This window comes from Cornus florida, unplaced genomic scaffold (genome assembly GCF_030987335.1).
Source record: "Cornus florida cultivar Cherokee Brave unplaced genomic scaffold, ASM3098733v1 CherokeeBrave_3.0.0_Hap2_Chr05, whole genome shotgun sequence".
Taxonomy (NCBI): Eukaryota; Viridiplantae; Streptophyta; class Magnoliopsida; order Cornales; family Cornaceae; genus Cornus; species Cornus florida.
Window position 1 is genome coordinate 70,205,358 of NW_026775575.1, and position 19,680 is coordinate 70,225,037.

The window sequence follows — 19,680 nt, forward strand, 5'->3', positions numbered from 1 at the left end:
AGTTTTTTGGGGTCAGTTGCATATGGAGTATTTAAAATATATATTTTTTATTTTTTATTTTTTTATATTGGCAAAAAAATACTCACACTTCCGATTATACACTTTTTGGCCACACCCCTACTCACACACTTTTTGCTTGCCTCGGCTGCAACCCTCTCTTTGAGAATGGAAAAGTTATATCCTTAAGCAACAGCTGTTACATGCCAAAATTTTATATTTAATTTATAAAAAAAAAAATACACTAACCAGCCAAAATTTTATATAAATATATATATATATATATATATATATATATATATATCTTTATTTTATTCGACCAAATTAAATTGTCCGTCAATGTATAATTTTATTTTAAAATATTTTGATCTAAATTTCAAAGGGATACCCTTTTCATATGATTTTCTTAGTGGTTTCATTTTAATACGGATAATCTAACTTGTGCACTGTGCACTTTTTATTTTTTACACTTACCAAAAAAAATAATAATAATAATAATTAAAAATAAATTTATACAGTCCAAATTGCCCCTACCAAGATTAGCACACCCGAATGGATGATAACTGTGTAACGACAATTGATCAATGTTTCAAGGAATGGGACTATAAAGTCCAATTTGAAACCAGAAGTAGCCCCTTTTTTTTTTCTTTTTTTTTTTAAGGGTCAAAGGGAAAAAAAAATTAATAATGGAACTTATTGTAAAGTAATTTTGCCGTAGTGAAGAGTCTAAGACCAAATAATACTTATCCATATTTTTGAGTTGGTGGGCTTTATAATACCTTAAAATTTTCCAAAAAGTTCAATCAGTCCTTCATGTTTTTTCGTCTGTCCTCATGAGTCATGACTTCCCACTCATACCTCATTAGGGTTACATGACACCTTTGTGTTTTTGTCTTAAGAATGAACAACTTTCGCTTGTCATATGAAACCTTGTTTTTTCCGATCAGTAAATTATTAGAAACTAATATTGTTCCATAGCTAGGTGGGAAATAAGATTGCATCAAACCTTCAATCCCCCACCGTGCAGATCTGTTCCAAGTTCCGAGTCTTGAAGTGAACCCCTAGCTTGAAGAGACTCGAGCTCGAGTCAACTAGATTCATTTGCAGCCCTCATTTCGACTCTTGAAATGAACTCCTGGCTTGAAAGAGTCTCGAGATCGAGTCATCTAGATTCATTTGCAGCCCTGAGGATAGAAACAACCATCCTTCAAACAAAGGAGAGTGCTCTTGTATAGTATCGACTATCAATAAAGCAGTTAATGATCAGACACTCCGTCATAATGCTACCGGCACAATATACTCCCTCATATTATGCAAATTACTTCACCAAACTCAAGAGGGAAAATGAAGCATTCCAAGTTCAATACATTGTCAAAATAAGATATGAAAATGAAGCTATTACAATACACTTTCTGATGTTGTCATATCACAACAAAACACACTTCAGGCATGTTTGTAAGGTCTCAAAATGAAACGAAGTAATGTCAGAAGTAAATAATAGTTGCTACCCTAAATTCTACAGTGTGTTGGAAAGAGAATTTAGAACTCCAACGTTCTGATAAAGAGTACCATAAGGGCAAAGCAATAATGGCTGACCAGTCGAACACCGCCACCCTTTATTTCTTTTATTGTATGGTAGGATATGAATCAGATATTTCAGCTTTATAAATGAATCGAGACAGATCAACGATAGTATGCCATGTGCCTGGATGACCTAAATGGAGAAGAATCAAAGGGCGAAGGGTTCCGCATTTGGGTTGAAGGATTTGCGGGTTTCTTTTTCTCAAGCTTTGTTTCAGAACGGAGCCAGGACTCGACCACTGAAAGCAAGTTGGCAGAGTTCTTCAACTCATTGATCTCGGACAGCTTCTCAACCTTTCTTAATTCACCATCTTGAATGTATGCCAGATCTGTTGCCCATGTCTCCAGCCCATCAAAAATATGGGTTGCATAAACAATTGTAGCTCCTCTCTGCAAGTGTTTAAAACAAAAAACTAATAAAAAAATCAAGGTCATTTCTATGCAAATTGAAAGTCCGACTATCTGGAGTCGATAAAGGCCTAATATGTTCTTTATAATAAGGTCAAGCCAATTTGATCGTCCCACCTGTGATGACTACATGGAAGCGAACTAAGATACTTGGATGTCCTAATATATAGAATTACTCTCCAACTTAAATTGGTGAGATTTTGAATTACAAAGAAGGTCAAAACATCCCATGGCCAAGATGCTCATTCCCTACGGCCTAGGCAAGCCTTTAAGTGGGGATGTTTTACGAGTGTGGACACCACCAATATGCATGTCCAATTTTAGCATTTCAGGGACTCAAAGACATGCTTGGGATCTGGTTTCTTCATGTGCATGATGTTGAAGGTCAAAACATGACCAAGATGCTCATTCCCTAGGCAAGCCTCTAAGTGGGGATATTTTATGTGTGTGGCCACCACCAATATGCATGTTCAATTTTAGCCCATTTCAGGGACTCAAAGACATGCTTGGGATCTGGTTTCCTCATGTGCATGTGTAACAATAGACGAAACAAATCATACCTGCTCACATTCTTCCTTAAAGAAGTCGAGCAAATCCACCCTAGCAACAACATCTAGATCAACTGTAACCTCATCTAGCAGAAGGACCTACACAAAATTGGTTTTGGTCAGTGTAATATCTAAATGCTAAAGTATTTAAGGAAGATCACAAATGAAAAAACAGAAAAAGAAAAAAGAAGCTATAACCAAATAAAAACAAATGAATGACATAACTTGCATGGTGTGTTTGCTTACCCCAATATGTATATGGTGTGTGTTTGTGCGCATATATGCTTGTGCGTCATCATGGATGCTCACACATGCATGGAAAAATAGCATAACATGTGCATATTCACAGAGAATTTTATCGCACTCCAGATTGTGTCACTTCTTGCAAAAAGGAAGCTACAAGTTGAAATTTCTATGTGAATTTATTAACCCCTCCTGTGCAGCATCATAGACTCATAGTAGCAAGTTTCTCTGACTATCCTAAAATCTGCTGAATTTATCCAAAAATAATAATGAAGGAAAATCCCAACTTTGTCCTAAATAATTCAATATTTCTCAAATTGTTTCCAAGCATGAAGAATGCACAAAAAAATTCCAAAATTTTAATGAAAGAAATCCTAAGTTTGTCCAATATAATTCAATAATTCTCAAAAAAACGTGAAGAATGTAAAAATAATTCCTGTATTTTTTTAAAATTCCCAAATTATCCAAATATTTGTTGAATGTATTTTGTGTTCTAATTTTTTTTAACATTCGTAGCTTTTCTTACTCACATAATTCATCTTTAATTTATCCAAGTTATTAGCGACCCGCATTGAGAATTATTCCAATACCAGATAATTATTGTCCCCAAAATTGTGAACCATATTACTAGTACTACAATAAAATTCACAAATAGAGCAAAAGAAAAGGGTAGACTTAGGTCATCGAATTTCTGGGACCCTAGGTATTTGGATTTCTTTATCAAGCATAACTTGCTGTATTTGCACCAAATCTAATATATATCCTAGGTTGAGATTCATGCATCCCAAAACAAGCATGCAATAACACATATTTGTCATTTACAGATTTATAATACAGAGAAAAGGAAATAGACCTGAAAGGGATGAAGGAGACCCATGCAGATTTGGACTCGACGTCGCTGACCATCAGAGACCTTGTGCATTCGCCACTGTAGATCAATATCGAGCAGTTCAATCAACTTCTCTCGTCTAATAGGATCAGTCCCTTCAACTGGATCACAAGAAGGAATGAAACCAGGTTCGGTGGTCAACCTTAAGTTTCAGTTTGATTAAACAAGTGAAGGTATATATATTCTGAAGAAACAGTAAGAGACATGATAATGAATTGTCTTGAAGCTCAAATAATACGAAAGGCAGTTGTTCCATATCTAGTAATCTTAACTTGTTCTTTAATGAATAGAATTATTATTATCATCAAAGATAAGGGGCATGACCCAAGTCCAACAAGGCATACAAACTCGAAAATTCAGGCAGGCTACCGGCTGCTGAGCCGGAGGGTACCGGTCAAAGGGAGTAGAGGGCTTATTCCTGATTTCCTCTTCTTAATTTGGAAAATTTAAAGAACAACAAAATTGTAATGGAAAGAAATAAATTAATAAATGACTATATTGATAAGGTTTTGCCCACCTCCAAATATCATGTGTTCGGCAGAGAAGTCTCCTTGGAGTGGAATTTCTCCCTGAATGTTTACAAATACAGAGAAATTTAGAATTGGTTTGTACAAACATGTGTAATGCATGCAACCTGGAAAAACATAAAAACATTAACTCGGAATTCATCCAGAAACCTCTAATTAGATTGTTATAAGTAACTCACGAAAAAGAAAAAGAAAAAGAAAAAGAAAAAATAAAAGTGGCATCATTTGTAAGAACTACTTTATTTGATTAAGGGCATAAGAACTTATAGCAGGGATGATAAATAATGTAATACTCGGCATCGTTTGAGCTTGTATATTCCAACTTATATAATGCTCAACTAAGCCGCAGACATAGATAGAGAGAATGACACAGCATCTCCATCAAACAAAAACATAGCATGCACAAAGAAATCATCAAAACTAGGAAAATAGTTGCAAGTAGTAGTTCATGTAAGGCAGTCAGATGATGCAGTAGGCCATCATGATCTACATTTTTGGGAGATGAAGAGAAAACACAAAAGCAGTTAGAGGACACGGTTTAATGTGTGGCAGTGAGGCCTGCACCTCATATGCAAATTGGTTCAAAACAGAGTTTAAGCCTCAGAAAAGTAGGCATTAACCTCCAAAACCGTAGCATAGATCTTAAGATTTGTCTCAAAGCATCTATATCAATTAGATTTGGTAGTAGTGTCAGAAATATAAGGGGTGAACAACATGAGTTTAGCTAACATTAAACAATGGTCTAGTGGGGAAAAAAATCTTTATTCTGGTATTATTTGCTTCCATTAAATTACTATGCAAGTATCGAAATGCCATGCAATGCATATCTGCAAATTGCTACAGCAATCCATGCTTTGGAACAACTACTCCATTACATAAACATCTTGGGTCGAGCTCCATAAATTTGACCACCCAAAGAAATGATTATAAATGGTAGATTATTCAGAGTCACATCAACTCCCAGCCTTCATGTACTATTTAAGCAAATATATTATATATTGCCAGGAAGAACTTCTGATAAGTTATAGTATGAGCAAAGTAAAGAACTCACCGCAGAGCCAACAGTTTTACTCCAAGATCCTCCCAAATAAGATAAGTCACCACTACAAACCAGGTGTGTGTCATGAAAAGCAGAACAATTCAGCACACGCACCACATCTCTACCACCGACCATGTGCTTCCCCGCCAAAATCTTGAGCAAAGTTGTCTTCCCTATAGAATATGAGTAAAGAGAAATATGAAAGTGATGAAAAGAAACGAGACTTCTGTCCCTCAGCTGTTAAAACCCCAGTACAGACAAAAATGTTAAATAACAACATGAAGCAGTATTTTTATTTAACAAAATTAATATCAAGCAGATGGTCTTCACTTGACTACTTTCCAGTAGGTTTGCAGTATGCACATTTTTAGTTTGTTAACATGCTAAAGCAACTTATTAGCAACAATATGAAGAGCAGAATGGACCTTAAAGCTAGAACTTGGAAGGAACAACTGATTGATCACAGACTTGGATGTATTTACCAGAAAACCTACTTTTTCTTTCTTTTTTTCCGAATTTTCAAAACAGAAATTATTGTAACACCATATGAAGAGAAAATATGAAAACAAAAACTTAACACAAAATATGACCAGGCAACCACCAGAGGATTCTCTTCTCACAGGTTTTCTAATAAAAAATAATATTACCAGTGACTTACTCTTTAAAAAAGCTAAATTCGAGTCTTTTAATGAGTGTGAGAGCCAATATCTTTCCTCTTTCCAAGTAAAACTTGTTTCCTAACAAATTTTTTCGAATGTTGTGTTCCAATTTCCAAGTTATGTCATGTTCTGTGGTAAGAAAGATGGTCTCCTGTTTTCAAGAAACTGGGAGATAAAGTTTGGTTCTGTGCAGCAAATTTGTCCAGCTTGAGTAGAACCAACATTACTCAAGTTTGTTGTTTGAATTTTAAAGCCCATGTTATATCATGCTAGTTTAATGGGAATAATAACCATCGCGGGCCAAAATAGATTCCTCCAAACCCGCAAAGAAGTTGAAAGTCAAGCGAATATATTTTTTTTGCATCCAAAAACAAAAATCTTAAGTTCCATAGCCTTAGTTGTTTCACATTTCTACTTCATTGTTCATCATAGAATTTCACATGTAGTTTTTGACCCACATGATTCAATAAACGCTATATAATTCTCCAATATCCCATAGTTTATTCTAAAAATTGAAAACATCTCTTCGTTCTACTTATTATTATTGTGAGAATGCTAGACACTTGAACTGACAAGCCTGAGATCTCATGTTAGAATTTGAAAACAGCCACCTTGTGCAAAATAATAACAAAGGTTAAATATATCTCCATTCTTCCCTCATAGCACACTATGTTGGTAAGATGTACATTGGGTAATGAAAACGTCCAAAGGTGACAATGGGCTAGACGAATAGTTGCGGCCTTCTACAAAACCCATCAACCCCACCATCCATTCAATTGGTGCAACTACCAGGAAACTTTACAATCTAGGTTACTTGGCTTGGAAATATACACCTCTCTCTGGTCTCTACAAAAATATCAATTATTCCATTAGAACTAAAAAAGGGGGTAGAAAAGAAAAAGAATCAATTTTTGAGGGAAAAAAAAAAAAAAAATTGAATAAAGATATATACCAATTGGCATGCATACATACACTGGCTGTTGTAGGCAAGCAAGTGGAAGCAACAACTGCAACCCCAATCCACAAACCAAGTAAAGAAAAATTTTGAAAAAGAGAAAAAGAGTTGAAACAGTCTGTTGATATTCATGAATATTTATGAAAAGCCCTAGAATGTAATCCATTTATCCTCACAAATGTTTTCCTAAATTACTAGAGCGGAATATATCCCTCCCAAAAGTCTTATTGTATCCTCACTAACCTCCCTCTCAACTGGTTCACATCTTATTATAATATATATATATATAGACACACACATAAATCATTTCTGCAAAATTCTTAATACCCACAACAAATTACAAATTACAAATTACAAAATTCTTTCATAACTTACAACTTCTTTCATTATTATGCATTGACCCCGAACCACCATTTTGCCTCCAACAATTTATCTTATTGCACCATAATCCACATTTCAGGATCTTTTCTATACGAATTTCTTTTTATTCCATCATTATCCAATCAAATGTGGAGAAGAGAATTGAATAACAATTGCCCTCTCCACTTCTTATTCCTTTTTATCATTTTGCTGCTGCTCTTCTTCTTGTCAGCTAATTAATTTTAGAAATGATTATCTTGGAATTTTAAAATTCCCTAGCAAAATAAAAACTTTTAATTCTATATATGATTGATCATGCTTTTCTTTTTTGTATTTGATAATGTTTTTGCTAAAAAGAGAAAAGATCATTCACGTTAAATGATTTATAAGTTACCTTCATTTGGTATAAATTAGTTAATACCGTATATACATAGCTTTTTTAGAATTGGACGAAGCTAATAACTGAAATTTTAAAGCAACAAGTAATGTCAACAACAAACCCTCAAAATTGATTTTTCACCACAATCACAATGTAAGTGGAGCTCATCGGCAAGCAATTGAAAAGAAAAACAAAATAAAGTATCATATAATCAAAACCAGTCATAAATGCACACATATATACACACAGTCACACACACACATATATGTAACGTGATATATTGTTACCAGATCCATTGGCACCGACGAGAAGGCATCGAGATCCAGGCGAGATCTGGAGGTTGAAATCTAGGAAGAGCGGTGACTGGGCGTCGTATGCGAATTGCATACCACACACTCGAACACTGTTCCGCGATTCCTCTTCCATTCTTCTTCTTCTTCTCCTCCACTCTGGAACCAAAGGTGGTAGTACACTGCAACTACTTCTTTCGACGGTCATTTTATAGTCGTCTCTCAGTTTGCTGGTTAGCTACTTTGACCACTGCCGTTATGACACGTGTCAATAAAAGAGTGCAGCCACGTAGTTACCAAAAGATTTGTTTTTTCTTTTTTGGGGGACCCTTTATCAGTACCAACTAATTGAATGCGCGAAAGGCCTATGGTGCATTAAACGGCACCGTTTAAATAAGTCACTAAAGTCCAAGACTCTGATGAGCTATGTGCTCCATTGCTGTCCACCCAAAATGCATAAAAAAAAATCTTGACAAAAAAAAAATCTTCATTTTTTTTTATTTTTTTATTTTTTTCAAATATTTATTCATAATACTCTCACGTGAATTCTTGTGCCAGTTATGTTGGTCTTTAATTCTCTTGAGTTTGGTACAGTCTTTTTACATTTGCTGACAAGTCTTTTGTTTCAATCTCTTCGTCACTGGCATCTTTCTGCTATATTTTCAAATTTCATTAACTTCAAAATTCGAACCGTTGCAATTTCGCCCTCAACATTAATAATTGATTTTGGACCACTAATTTCATTAATCAGGTTAATCAATAGGAGAGAATATACTTTACCTAAAAAAAAAAAAATAGGAGAAAATATACAATGTGGCTAGTGCATTTTACACTAAATACATCGAAGTCGTCCATACTTGCACGTAGTGCTATAGCCCTACATAACATGGATGGTTGTAACGTGCATGATGTAACGGACACACCCAATATTTTTGCAACGTCAAATTTGCACTTGAACACTATTGTTTAACATTTGTACATAGCCATTTTAATAAATTAAAAATTATTTTTTATTTTTTATTTTCTTATTACTTGACCTCTTTCTTTCTTTTTTGGATAAGTTCTTAATACTCATCTCGTTCTTGTCAAAGTCCAGAAAATGGCAAGACATATAAAATGCAATGTTAAATCATTTAGTTGATAAAATGCAATGTTAAAACGGGACAATAACAATTACAATCACCTCTTCAAAAGCCCATATCAAGACTAAACAAAAACTTAAATTGAATTGATTTATAATTTCATAACTTAATTGTATTAGCTCAATCATTTTTGGCTTTTCAAAGTTGTAAATGGTTACTTTTAGAATATTTACATATTATTTTGACAAAAATATATATAAATATTTGCATTTTTCATAACTATTTCATGAGGTATATCTCTATACAGTCTCCTTAAATTTCAACTTTATTTTACATTGCCTGGTGAAAAATGATATTTGGAAAATGAAATACAAGTATCTCTTATAGAATTCTCCAACATAAACATCTTATATACTACCAAACCCTAAAAATATCAATGTTGAAGAAATTCTACAACTCTCTCAAACACTCCACAATAATTTTAGAACCCTGCGTACACAAACTTTCGCAACTAGTCTCCGCACTCCATTCAAATCAAGCCACGTGTATATCATAATCGGCACATCAACCGAACAACATCCAAGGTCCACCCAAAAAAAAAAAAAAATTACTAACTAATAAGGTATTCCTTATAGACCTTAGACTAAAACAGAAAAACTTGATATTAAATATACAACAAATAAACAATTTTACACTTTCTAAACAAACCACCAATCAAACAAGTAATTACAGGAGTTTAAAACACAAAAATGTTCATAAAAAACCAAAAACTCTATTTTGGATTTCTAAACATAACCACTTTTCATATTTCAAAATTTTAATTTATTTGACATGTTACCAAAAAAAACGCTAGACACAATAACAAAACCAGCTAAAATACTACCAAGTTGTGTAAATCTAATGGTTACTTTTCTCCCTTTCAAAATAAAAGGTGGAGAAATCCTTACAGCTACAAAAGTAGGTGAGTTAGCTCCTTTCCATGATAAAAAAATAAAATAAAAACTATAATACAACAAATTGGACTGTTTGGTTTGTAACTCTAAAAATATATATTTTTAATTTATTAAACAAAAAAATTATTTTCAAAAAACTATAAAAAAAACAGTTATCTGAAAACAGATATTTTTATAACTAAATTTTCAGAATATTAAACCAAATTTTTTTTTTTCATAAAACTGGCTCTAACACTATGGTCTGTCATATTTATATGAGTATTTCCAGATAGTTTGTGCCATAATTAAATTGGAGAAACAGATGAGTTGTCGTGATCAATAATTATAGGAATATTGTACATTTGCTTACTCCAAGTACTCCGTAATTTCTGCAGTACCGCACATACAGTACACAAAATTGCGTGTGATGACAAAATATGCGAATATGCATGCATCAGCTGTCAGCCAACCTAAAATCATCAGTATGAAAATGAGGTGCATATCCAACCAAAAAAGAAAAACGAATATTTTCTGTGTTATATTAATGAAATGAAAATTTGAAATTCAATTGGGTAAAAATGAGTATAACAAACATATTTTTAGCGAACATTATTTTCCACAAATGGAATACTGGTGCCTTGATAATCTTCTTCTTCTTCTTCTTCCTTTTCTCCCCTAATCTGTCTCTCATTTTTTTTCCCTTAACATAACAGGAAGACCCCAATCATAATTAACACACAAATGAACAATCAAAATGCCGCCCATCCAGCTGCATTTGTCTTGGTTGATCCTGATCCTGATCCTGATCCAGCTGTGGACGGAAGGTTTTTCTATAGATGCCAACAAGCAAAATTGCAGTTAACATATTGTTGGTATGATACTCACAGAGAGAAGGTTGCATAACTTGCATTGACAAGCACATGGACGTTTTATATATATATATATATTCACTTGAAATAAAGAAAAATTGTATACAATCACAACAGGACCTTTCATGTATTTGGAAATTAGGTTCACAAATTCACTCAGGCAAAGACTTGTTCATACTCACCCACATGCAAGCATGCACGGACGCTCCCCCAGTAATATTAATCGTATGGGCTTCATAATTAATTCTAAACAAGGAAGAATATGTAGATCTTGAATGCTGCGTAGGGGTTCAATAAACAGGACAGGAGCATATAATATGGATCCTGATAGCTAACATGTCCATATGTATCGATTCCTTGAATGGTCTTAAGGGAGACTACATGGTTCAAAACAATAATCCAAATCAAATTCAAACCAACCTAAAAATATAGTTCACTAAAAGGAGATGCTACAAGAGTGAATGGTTGAAGAAATTAAAATTCCAGCTTGGGTAAATTAGCAGAAAGCACAGAGAGGGCGAAGGTTCAAAACAATGACTACTTGACTGTTGACACTTGACCAATTACAATTGGTGTTGTTTATGAATGAAGGCCGAGTCTGTTACTCAAACCATTTGATATAGGGTGGTTAATACTACTTGGTATTTATTATTGACATTGTTCGAAGTTCATTGAATTTTTCAAGCCAGTGATTTGCTTCTTGGATGTACAAGAGTGGGAAGGAGGAAAAGGAAGTCATGGAATATCGTCCCTCTTTGTTTGATGCAGCACTTGGAAGACAAATCAGCAGTCTTTGAGGGAGTGTACAAGCCTATTTATGAGTCGAAGAGTGTTTCTTTAAAAATCCAGTTTAGTTGGGTTACTGGGAGTAGGGGCGGCAATTTAGTCCGACTGATGTGCTTTCACCCCACTTTGCCCCAATGGGAAGGGTATGACGAACTATTCAACGGGACAGGTGCATTTGAATTAAATAATTTGAACTTTATACAGGTTCAGGGTTGAGTACGCCATATATGTGAGCATTCTATCCCTTCCCGCCGCATTTCGATTATATAGTGAAACCACCAGTGCCTGTACAATCCTTCTTTTACTTTTCATCTTTATTTAATTTTTTTGGCTGTACAAGCCTTTTCTCCTCTCTGGCTTCTACCTTTCTCACTTCCACTCCTTGAACTCATCCACCTCCCTTTCTTCGCATTCCTTAACTCCTCTCTTCTAAGTTTGGCAAATGAACGGTGATCTCATTTCTTTATGATCGATGATTTCCTCTCTTCTAACTTTAGCCATTTATTTATTTATTTATTTTGTATATCTATATGTATATAAATATATGGGGTTTGTCTTTATGTGTATGTATACATCTATATATGTAAATCTCTCTATCTTTCTAGAAAGGCGGGAACAGGGTGTAAGTCTTATTTATGAATGGGGATGGGATCAGAAGTTCAAACTTGTCCCGAGTTAAGGCCAAGTACGGGACAAAGCATTGTTAAACGGGGCGGGTATCCCATCCTAAACCTGCTCCATTGTCGTTGCCATTCCTAACTGGGAGGATGAATCCTTCCCTAGACACTTTTTTGGAGTATAGAGAATTTAGAATCTTTTGTGATTTATAAAGGTATAAAGGTTTTTGTACATCAATTGGCCCTCTTTGGCGTTCTCTAATGTTAAGTACTTACCAAGACTAAAATCAAAACATGTAAAGTAAATTGCCTAAACAAGAATTGCAAAAAAGGAGAGACAGTAGGTACCTCAAGTTGAGATATATCTGAAAAAGGACCAGTAGAATGCCTCACATTTTCCTTGAGACCAACACCATGACTGGCAGAAGTCATCCGATTAGCAACAGGATCATTGGGTGGGGGAGGGAGGGGAGTCCTGATTTTACCAGCCCCAGTAGGTGGTGGGGCGAGGCCCAGAGTTTTAGACTTTACAGTTCCAGAATGCCCCCCTGATAACCCAGCAGCTGAAAGCATGCCAGTTCCACTAGATGTTTTGTTCTTCACATTTATCCGGATAGTTTCACCTTCCTATCATCCAAATAATCAAAAAGTCAGTTCCATCCCAAATGAGAACAAAAAACAGAAAGCAATTTCTTCTTCACATTTATCCGCATAGTTTCACCTTATAATCCAAACAATTAAAAAGTCAATATAAGTGCTACCCCAGTGCAAAGTCAATATAAGTGCTACCCAGTGCACAAAACTCTCATCATTGCAGGGCCCGAGGAGGGTCAAATGCACCCAGCCTTGCCTCCGCATGGAGAGAATGTTTTAGGTTTGAAACCGTGACCTCCAGAACACAATGGAGCAACCTTAGGCCCACCCTCATACTAAAAAGTCAATCCCATCCCAAATAAGAATAAAAACAGCAACTTGTCCCAATTAGTATGATCCAGAAACAGAATGAATACTATTTCAGAAATAGAAAACTATACCAACGGATATTATGATTCAATACAGATACAATACTTGATGACTAACATCAAATCAACAAACTCAGTCCACGTACACATATACTACATACAATAGCAAGTTAATAAACATAAATGAAGTCCCAAATCAACACCAACAAAGCACTAAATCCAAAATTAATCAATGGCAATGACACAAAGTGTAAAGCTTGGTTACCTTCAATCTCTGATTCAGTACTGGATGAATATCGATGTGACCTTCGTCGCCCGATTCGCCGGACTCCTTCTCGCTCTCTCTCTTCACATACTTCTCGTGATCCGACAACGCCACATTGAAATCGAACGCCTCGTTCCGCTCCGCGAAACCCAACCCGACGAACGCGTGCTTGCCCGTCCCGTCCTCGATCTTCAGCACGAAGTACCTCGACGAATCGAGCACGGACTCGACCGAACTCTCTCGCTGGCCCGGGTTCACGAAGCACGCGGCGAAGAGGTCGCCGGAGTTGGGATCCTCCAGCCGGATCTCGCACCGGTCACTGCACGACACCACCCGGAGGCGACCGGACCAGATCTTGTCCGATTGGAGCCACTCGGCGCATTTGTAGCCACCGCTTGTGGAGCGAGGTGGGATTTTGTACACGGTGACTTCGCGAACCACCAATAGGGTGTGCTCGAACGATTCGTCGTCTTCAATCGACATTGATTTGGCTCGAATTTACCAACTAATGTGGGCTGTATATGGGATCTTGGAGAAAGATTGCGAGTTTATTGGATTGAGAGCTAGCTAGATTTGGAGGGAATAGGTTCGATTGGGTTTGAGGTGTCGACGAGTTGTAATGTCAACTGATGGACAACGTATACATCTAGTACTTGTATTGTTTATAAATTGAGTATATACTACGGAGTAATATACAAAATAAGGAAATATTAAAAAATAATAATAATAAAAATAAAAAATAAAAAAGGAAAGGAAATGGATTGTTGTGTTTGGTATAAAATTTTGTAACGAAAACTGAAAAGAGAGATGGAAGCATTTAGAAAGATAAAATAAAGAGCAGTGATAAATAAATTGAAGATTTATTTCCCGAATAAGTATTGAATTTGATAAAAATATATTAATAATTGTTCAACAAATATAAAGACAAATATAATCTCAATATTAAATCTTATTTTTATTTTATACCCCTCACGTCTTCTCTCCCTGAGATTCACTCGTCTCTCCCTTTGAAATCCATATTTCTCTTTCTAAAAATCTCATTAATTTTTTCTCACTAAAAGTTTACCGATATCTCTCTATGTGTCATTCTCTTCATTTTCTTTCTAAAATTTAGGTGTGAAACTATTGTCTTTCTCTATTATTGTAAATTCTCTTCACTTTCTCTCTCTATTGTCTGAAATTCTCTAATGCTATGTTTGATTTGAAGGAAGGATTGAGGAGGGATGGATGAGAAGGGGGATAAACTAACTTTTTCATATTTGGTTGGAGGGAAGGGAAAAGCGGGAGGAAGCAAGGAGGGATGCTTCATCCCTCCTTCCTCTGTATTTCTCTATCCGCCCAAAATTGGGAGGAAGAGGAGAGGGAAAGAAATAATAACTAACACAAATATCAATTTTTCATTTCTAATCTTTCTAAAAATTTAGGATAGATATAGAATTTTTAAATACTGAGGGCATATTAGTAAAAAGAATATAAAAATCCTATTTCCCTTCCTTCCAACCAAATAAAAAAAATATGTTACCCCATCCATCATTTATACTATTCATTCTATTCAACCAAACAAAAAGTGGGAGAGACACCTTCCATTCCCTAAGGATACCTCATCCATCCCTTCCCCTATCCCTTCCATCTATTTTTCCATCCCTCTAACCAAACGCAGCATAAAATTCTCTCTTCTCCATCTCTCTATGAAATTCTTTTTATCTTTTCTCTCTATAAAAATTAACATTTCTATCTTTGATTTCTCTTCACTTTTTCTCTCTCTAAGATTTGGCCTAAATTTTTTGTTCTCTATCTATCTGAAATTACTTTTTATCTTTCTTAAAATTTATCCATATTTCTCTCTGAAAATATTATTCACAATAAGATTTTAGGAGTCAAATTGTAAACTGCTAATTCAAAATTAAGATTGCACAAATTATAATAGAAAACTTAAACAGAAAGAAAGTGAATCAAATTAGAGTTTCAAGATTGTCCCATTTGGAGATGGAAAACTTTCATAAATATAATTTTGTGTGAGTATATATATAGATGGCTACTATAAGAACAAAAAACACCTTCTTAGTAATTTATTTTCAAGCAACTTATTTCCCATTATTAGGATGGTTAAAGAATCTAATCCACATCAGATTCGGTGAAAATTTCGTGACTAGCATTCGGTTGCCCTATCATTATTCATTAAAATAGTTTACTGCAAGATAAGATCTATAAAATTTTGTTAGAACAACTAAATTCTATTTTAGTATATATATATATATACAACTCGGACAACACCCACCTTAGGTGTTGTCCGAGTTATCCTAGTGATAAAAGGTCATAAGTGTGAGTACATATTTATGGCAGATGCCTATATGGCCCAATAGATTAGTGACTTCGGTAAATTTTGAAGTTAGACTCTATACATCACTAAATTGCTCTTATCTTTAATACTTGAAATAGCTTATTTCTAAAACAATAATAAAATAAAATAAAACAGTGAAAGGAATTAAATAATTCATTAATTGTATATAAATACACTTCATACAAAAAAAATTTGTGAAACATACTAGTCTCTTTAATTAAGCTTACAAATTTGTCTTTCATGTAAATTGTAATGATCTATACCCATTTGACTCATGAAGTAATGTATTGTCTAATTTTTTTGGTGATTGAAAAAGTTAGGTTGAAATATTTATTAATATTGCTATAGAAAGTGTTTGGTTGAAACACATACTTCAAAATACAGTAACTAATTAATTAGTTATTATAAACAGTGCAAAAGTAATTCCGTTGGTTTAATTGATGACCTTAAAATAGATTTATGTTTTTTATAATTTATTTTTGAAATGTTAAGCAAACCCGTGACCCCATACCTTCACTAGGCTCAAACACCCAACCTCCTCTTTGAAGAGGAGGGCTTGTATCTGGGTTATTGCCCATTTGGTAAAATATAAAATACATCTTGAGTAAAACACTAAAATGATTTATATAATAGGGATGGGACTTGGGCGGTTTGGGTGGGCTAAGTGGTTAACTTATGCCAAATCTAAGGTTCTAAGATCTTAGTCCACGCCAAGTTCAAGTCCCGAAAAACTTATCGCGTCTCAGTTAGCGCATATCGTACGGGTTTCATGGGTGTTTTCTGAGTCATACAAAATTTTAATGACATACCATCAAATAAACATTAAAAGAAAATTAAATTTTTTTGTTCACCTACCTAAATCATCCAAGGGTGTGAAAAAAATCAACCAACAGTTATGAAAACCTTGACCCAAATCCTGTTCAAAATAAATTCGGTTAAACTCAATCTTTGAACATATTTTACTAATTCACCCCTCAATGACATTAACAATGTAATTTGATAAATAATTAAAGATAAAAATGTTATGCAACTATCATTCCTTATTTCTCTCACCTCTTCTACTATTTCTGGGGGATAAAAAAAAAGGGTTGAGATTGATAGTACAAAAGAAAATTATGAAGTTAAAAAATATACTTTAGGAATTAAACATTGTGTTGTCTACCATTTTTATTTGAGAAATGATAGACTCACCGATATAAACTTTCAAATTAGCCTTTGCATCTAACATGACTTAGCCACGTTAGACCACTAAAATATACGCTGGCATTTTTTTTTCTTTTTTATTGGCTGGACAATATTTGGGAGCTTTTTTGGGAAGCTAAACCCTTTTCCCATTCTCAATAAAAACGACTTTCCCGCCAATTATACTCTCTCCCTCTCTAGGATACTCTTTCCATATTGTTTATATCTTTCCCAATCAATTCCCGTCTCTCTCTATTTGTTTCTTTTATATTTCTCTCTTCGATTTCTATCTTAATATACTTCTGAATCTAAACTTATAAACTATATTCTTTTCAGGCTTGTTCTAAATTTTCATGGGTATGTTTCTAAATTATGGTGGGTATATTTTTAAAAATTTTGTGGGTACTTTATGAACAATTTCCATGGGTATGGTTCTGTTTTTTGTTTTTTTTGGGATCGATTTCTCAATGAGGAAGTACATATTTATTTCTGTACTACAAAAGTGATAAAACTTATAAATGTTATCTTCTTTTTTTTTTCTTTTCTTCTTTTCTTTTTCTTTTGATTGTGCATTTTGAAATGAAAAAATATGGGTATATCACAATCCATAATATGATGGGGAATAAAAACTGAATGAACACAGATATTAATATATATAAACAATAAAAGTACAATAGAGGATAAGGACATACCCTTGTGAAAAATCAGCAATAATTATCAACCAACAAGGCCAAATGCCAAAAGAACAACCATCCAAATGACAAAGCCTACACCTAAAGTGCAGGCCAACAAAAGAAAAATGCAGCAAAGATAGACAACCATGGGCGGAGCCGGTTCATGCCCAAGGCGGACACATGACCCCTCTGATTTGGCCTCGCTCATTATATTATTATAGCCATATTCTTAATTTTTTTACATATATGTGGAAATTTACTTATAATGCCCCCCCTAAAATTATTTTAGTTTCTAAAGTTCTCTTTAATTTTTTTTCTTATTTTCCTCTTCCTCTCTTTAAATTCCTTTAAAAAAACTAAAAAAAATTCTTCTTCAGGCTCTAATTCTTTTTCTTTCCAAAGTTATGTCATTTTTCTTTTCTTTTTCTTCTTCTTCTACTACCTAAAATTTTTCTATTTCTTTTTCTAATACCTAAAATTCTTTTTCTTTTATTTGTGAATTTTTTTTTTTTTTTGCACCATGCCCCTCTAAATTAAAATCCTGCCTCCGCCCCTGTAGACAACTACAATACAAATGATACCAAAATGTGCACAACACCAGAAACAGAACAGAGCAGATAAAAGAAAACCAAATTCAGCCCATTAGTTGAAGTGGTGGACCTGACTCTTCCATGATGCTGGAAATCACACCGCATGATGTACAAAATTGCACCATTAATATGATCAATATTAATCACATGTTGAAGCATAAACCTCTTCCTAAGAGAAGTTGATAAACCTAGTATTATTGATAATATATATATATATATATATATAACATCAACGCTGAAATTGCAAAATGTTGAAGCATCAACTAAAAATTATTATAATTACTTTTAAATTACCTCATGTGACTTCTCTATAAGGTTGGAAAAATTAGTAACCACTTGAGCATGAATGTTAGTCCCATGACGACGACATGGATTAATCTGTTCAACCAAAAAAGTACATAACAAAAATGAACATACAAAGTTTGCATGAGCACATTTGTAAATTTATATATTTACAGCCTTTCTTCTTTTTGGCACTTGTGACTTGCACATTAGTCAAATAGACAACATTTATTAAGACACTAAACAACAACAATGGACTATTATACTTTAAACACCAACAAGGGTAGTGTTGTATATATTTTCCTTCTTTACTTTTTTTGGCCACTTTCCACTATAATATATGTAATGTCACAGAAAACTGATACGAACTAATTAAACACATTCATAATTGGAATTAACTCAGTATTGAGAAAGAGAAAAAAGCTCTTTCAAAAAAAGCACCCAAAGATGTCCAGCCAAAAACAACCTAAAGAAAAATGCTGGTGTATTTTTTAGTGGTCTGAAGTGGGTAAGCCACATTGGATGCGGAGGATAATTTGGAAGCTTAAGTCGGTGGCTCTATCATTTCTCTTTTTATTTTTTTTGTAATTTCATTTTAGGAGAATAGAAAAAAGGATTGTGATAGATAGGCAGATGATTTTGGTAGATTAGTTTGGTAGAACACACATGATAGTTCAGGTAAATAATTTTAACAATTAGAAAAAGGAAAATAAATAAATAAAATAAAAGGAGAAACAATATACGCGTTGGCGGAAAAGTTAACTTTTTTAGAGTGTCAAGTTCTAAGCTAAGTTCTTCTCTTCTGATAGTTATCAAATCTCTCCCTCTTCGTTTCGTCCCTTCAAGTAATATTTCTTACTATCTTAACTTGAAGAAAGAAACAACTTTTGATTTTTAAGATATGATTGCAACTTCATATCATATATATATATCTATTTCTCTCTCTAATATATATATATATATATATTAGAGAGAGAAATAGAATGAGAAAAAGAAAGAAAGGATATAGAAGAGATGAAAGTGGCTTAGCTGGATAGGCCAAGTAGATAGGCCAAGTAGATTCTACCAAAGTAATCGGTAAGATATTTCGGTTGGAATATCATTTTCCTAGACAAAATAGAGCTTGTTTAGATTTTTATAAATAGTGAATATAAACAGTCAATTATTTTTTTAAAAATAATATTTTGGCTTATTTAACACTTTTGTGGAGGGTGAATATAAGC

The 19,680-nt window shown here is 34.0% G+C and overlaps 2 protein-coding genes and 1 long non-coding RNA gene across 3 annotated transcripts; all 3 read right to left on the bottom strand.

The window, feature by feature from the left end:
- Nucleotides 1-1,278: 1,278 nt before the first annotated feature.
- Nucleotides 1,279-8,062, bottom strand: LOC132306786 (ABC transporter I family member 19). Its single transcript, XM_059804350.1, has 6 exons — nucleotides 7,873-8,062; nucleotides 5,245-5,405; nucleotides 4,184-4,235; nucleotides 3,631-3,767; nucleotides 2,547-2,633; nucleotides 1,279-1,968 (listed from the first exon to the last, which is right to left on the bottom strand). The coding sequence occupies exons 1-6, from the start codon at nucleotides 8,009-8,011 to the stop codon at nucleotides 1,681-1,683; spliced, it is 864 nt and encodes a 287-aa protein (XP_059660333.1). The 5' UTR covers nucleotides 8,012-8,062; the 3' UTR covers nucleotides 1,279-1,680.
- Nucleotides 6,455-7,866, bottom strand: LOC132306787 (uncharacterized). Its single transcript, XR_009482101.1, has 2 exons — nucleotides 6,844-7,866; nucleotides 6,455-6,737 (listed from the first exon to the last, which is right to left on the bottom strand). It is a non-coding gene; the product is annotated as an uncharacterized LOC132306787 (long non-coding RNA).
- Nucleotides 8,063-10,402: 2,340 nt separating the features above from the next.
- Nucleotides 10,403-14,038, bottom strand: LOC132306788 (uncharacterized protein At1g03900-like). Its single transcript, XM_059804351.1, has 3 exons — nucleotides 13,389-14,038; nucleotides 12,510-12,788; nucleotides 10,403-10,719 (listed from the first exon to the last, which is right to left on the bottom strand). The coding sequence occupies exons 1-3, from the start codon at nucleotides 13,869-13,871 to the stop codon at nucleotides 10,639-10,641; spliced, it is 843 nt and encodes a 280-aa protein (XP_059660334.1). The 5' UTR covers nucleotides 13,872-14,038; the 3' UTR covers nucleotides 10,403-10,638.
- Between the last annotated feature and the right edge of the window lie 5,642 nt (nucleotides 14,039-19,680).

Coding starts and splice junctions, on each gene's coding strand:
- LOC132306786 (XM_059804350.1), bottom strand. CDS start 8,011: ATGGAAGAGGAATCGCGGAACAGTGTTCGAGTGTGTGGTATGCAATTC. Junction 3,768..4,183: donor CGAACACATGATATTTGGAG/GTGGGCAAAACC, acceptor CTTGTGATCCAG/TTGAAGGGACTGATCCTATT. Junction 1,969..2,546: donor TTAAGGAAGAATGTGAGCAG/GTATGATTTGTT, acceptor AAACACTTGCAG/AGAGGAGCTACAATTGTTTA.
- LOC132306788 (XM_059804351.1), bottom strand. CDS start 13,871: ATGTCGATTGAAGACGACGAATCGTTCGAGCACACCCTATTGGTGGTT. Junction 12,789..13,388: donor TACTGAATCAGAGATTGAAG/GTAACCAAGCTT, acceptor TTTGGATGATAG/GAAGGTGAAACTATCCGGAT. Junction 10,720..12,509: donor CAGATATATCTCAACTTGAG/GTACCTACTGTC, acceptor TGGCATCTATAG/AAAAACCTTCCGTCCACAGC.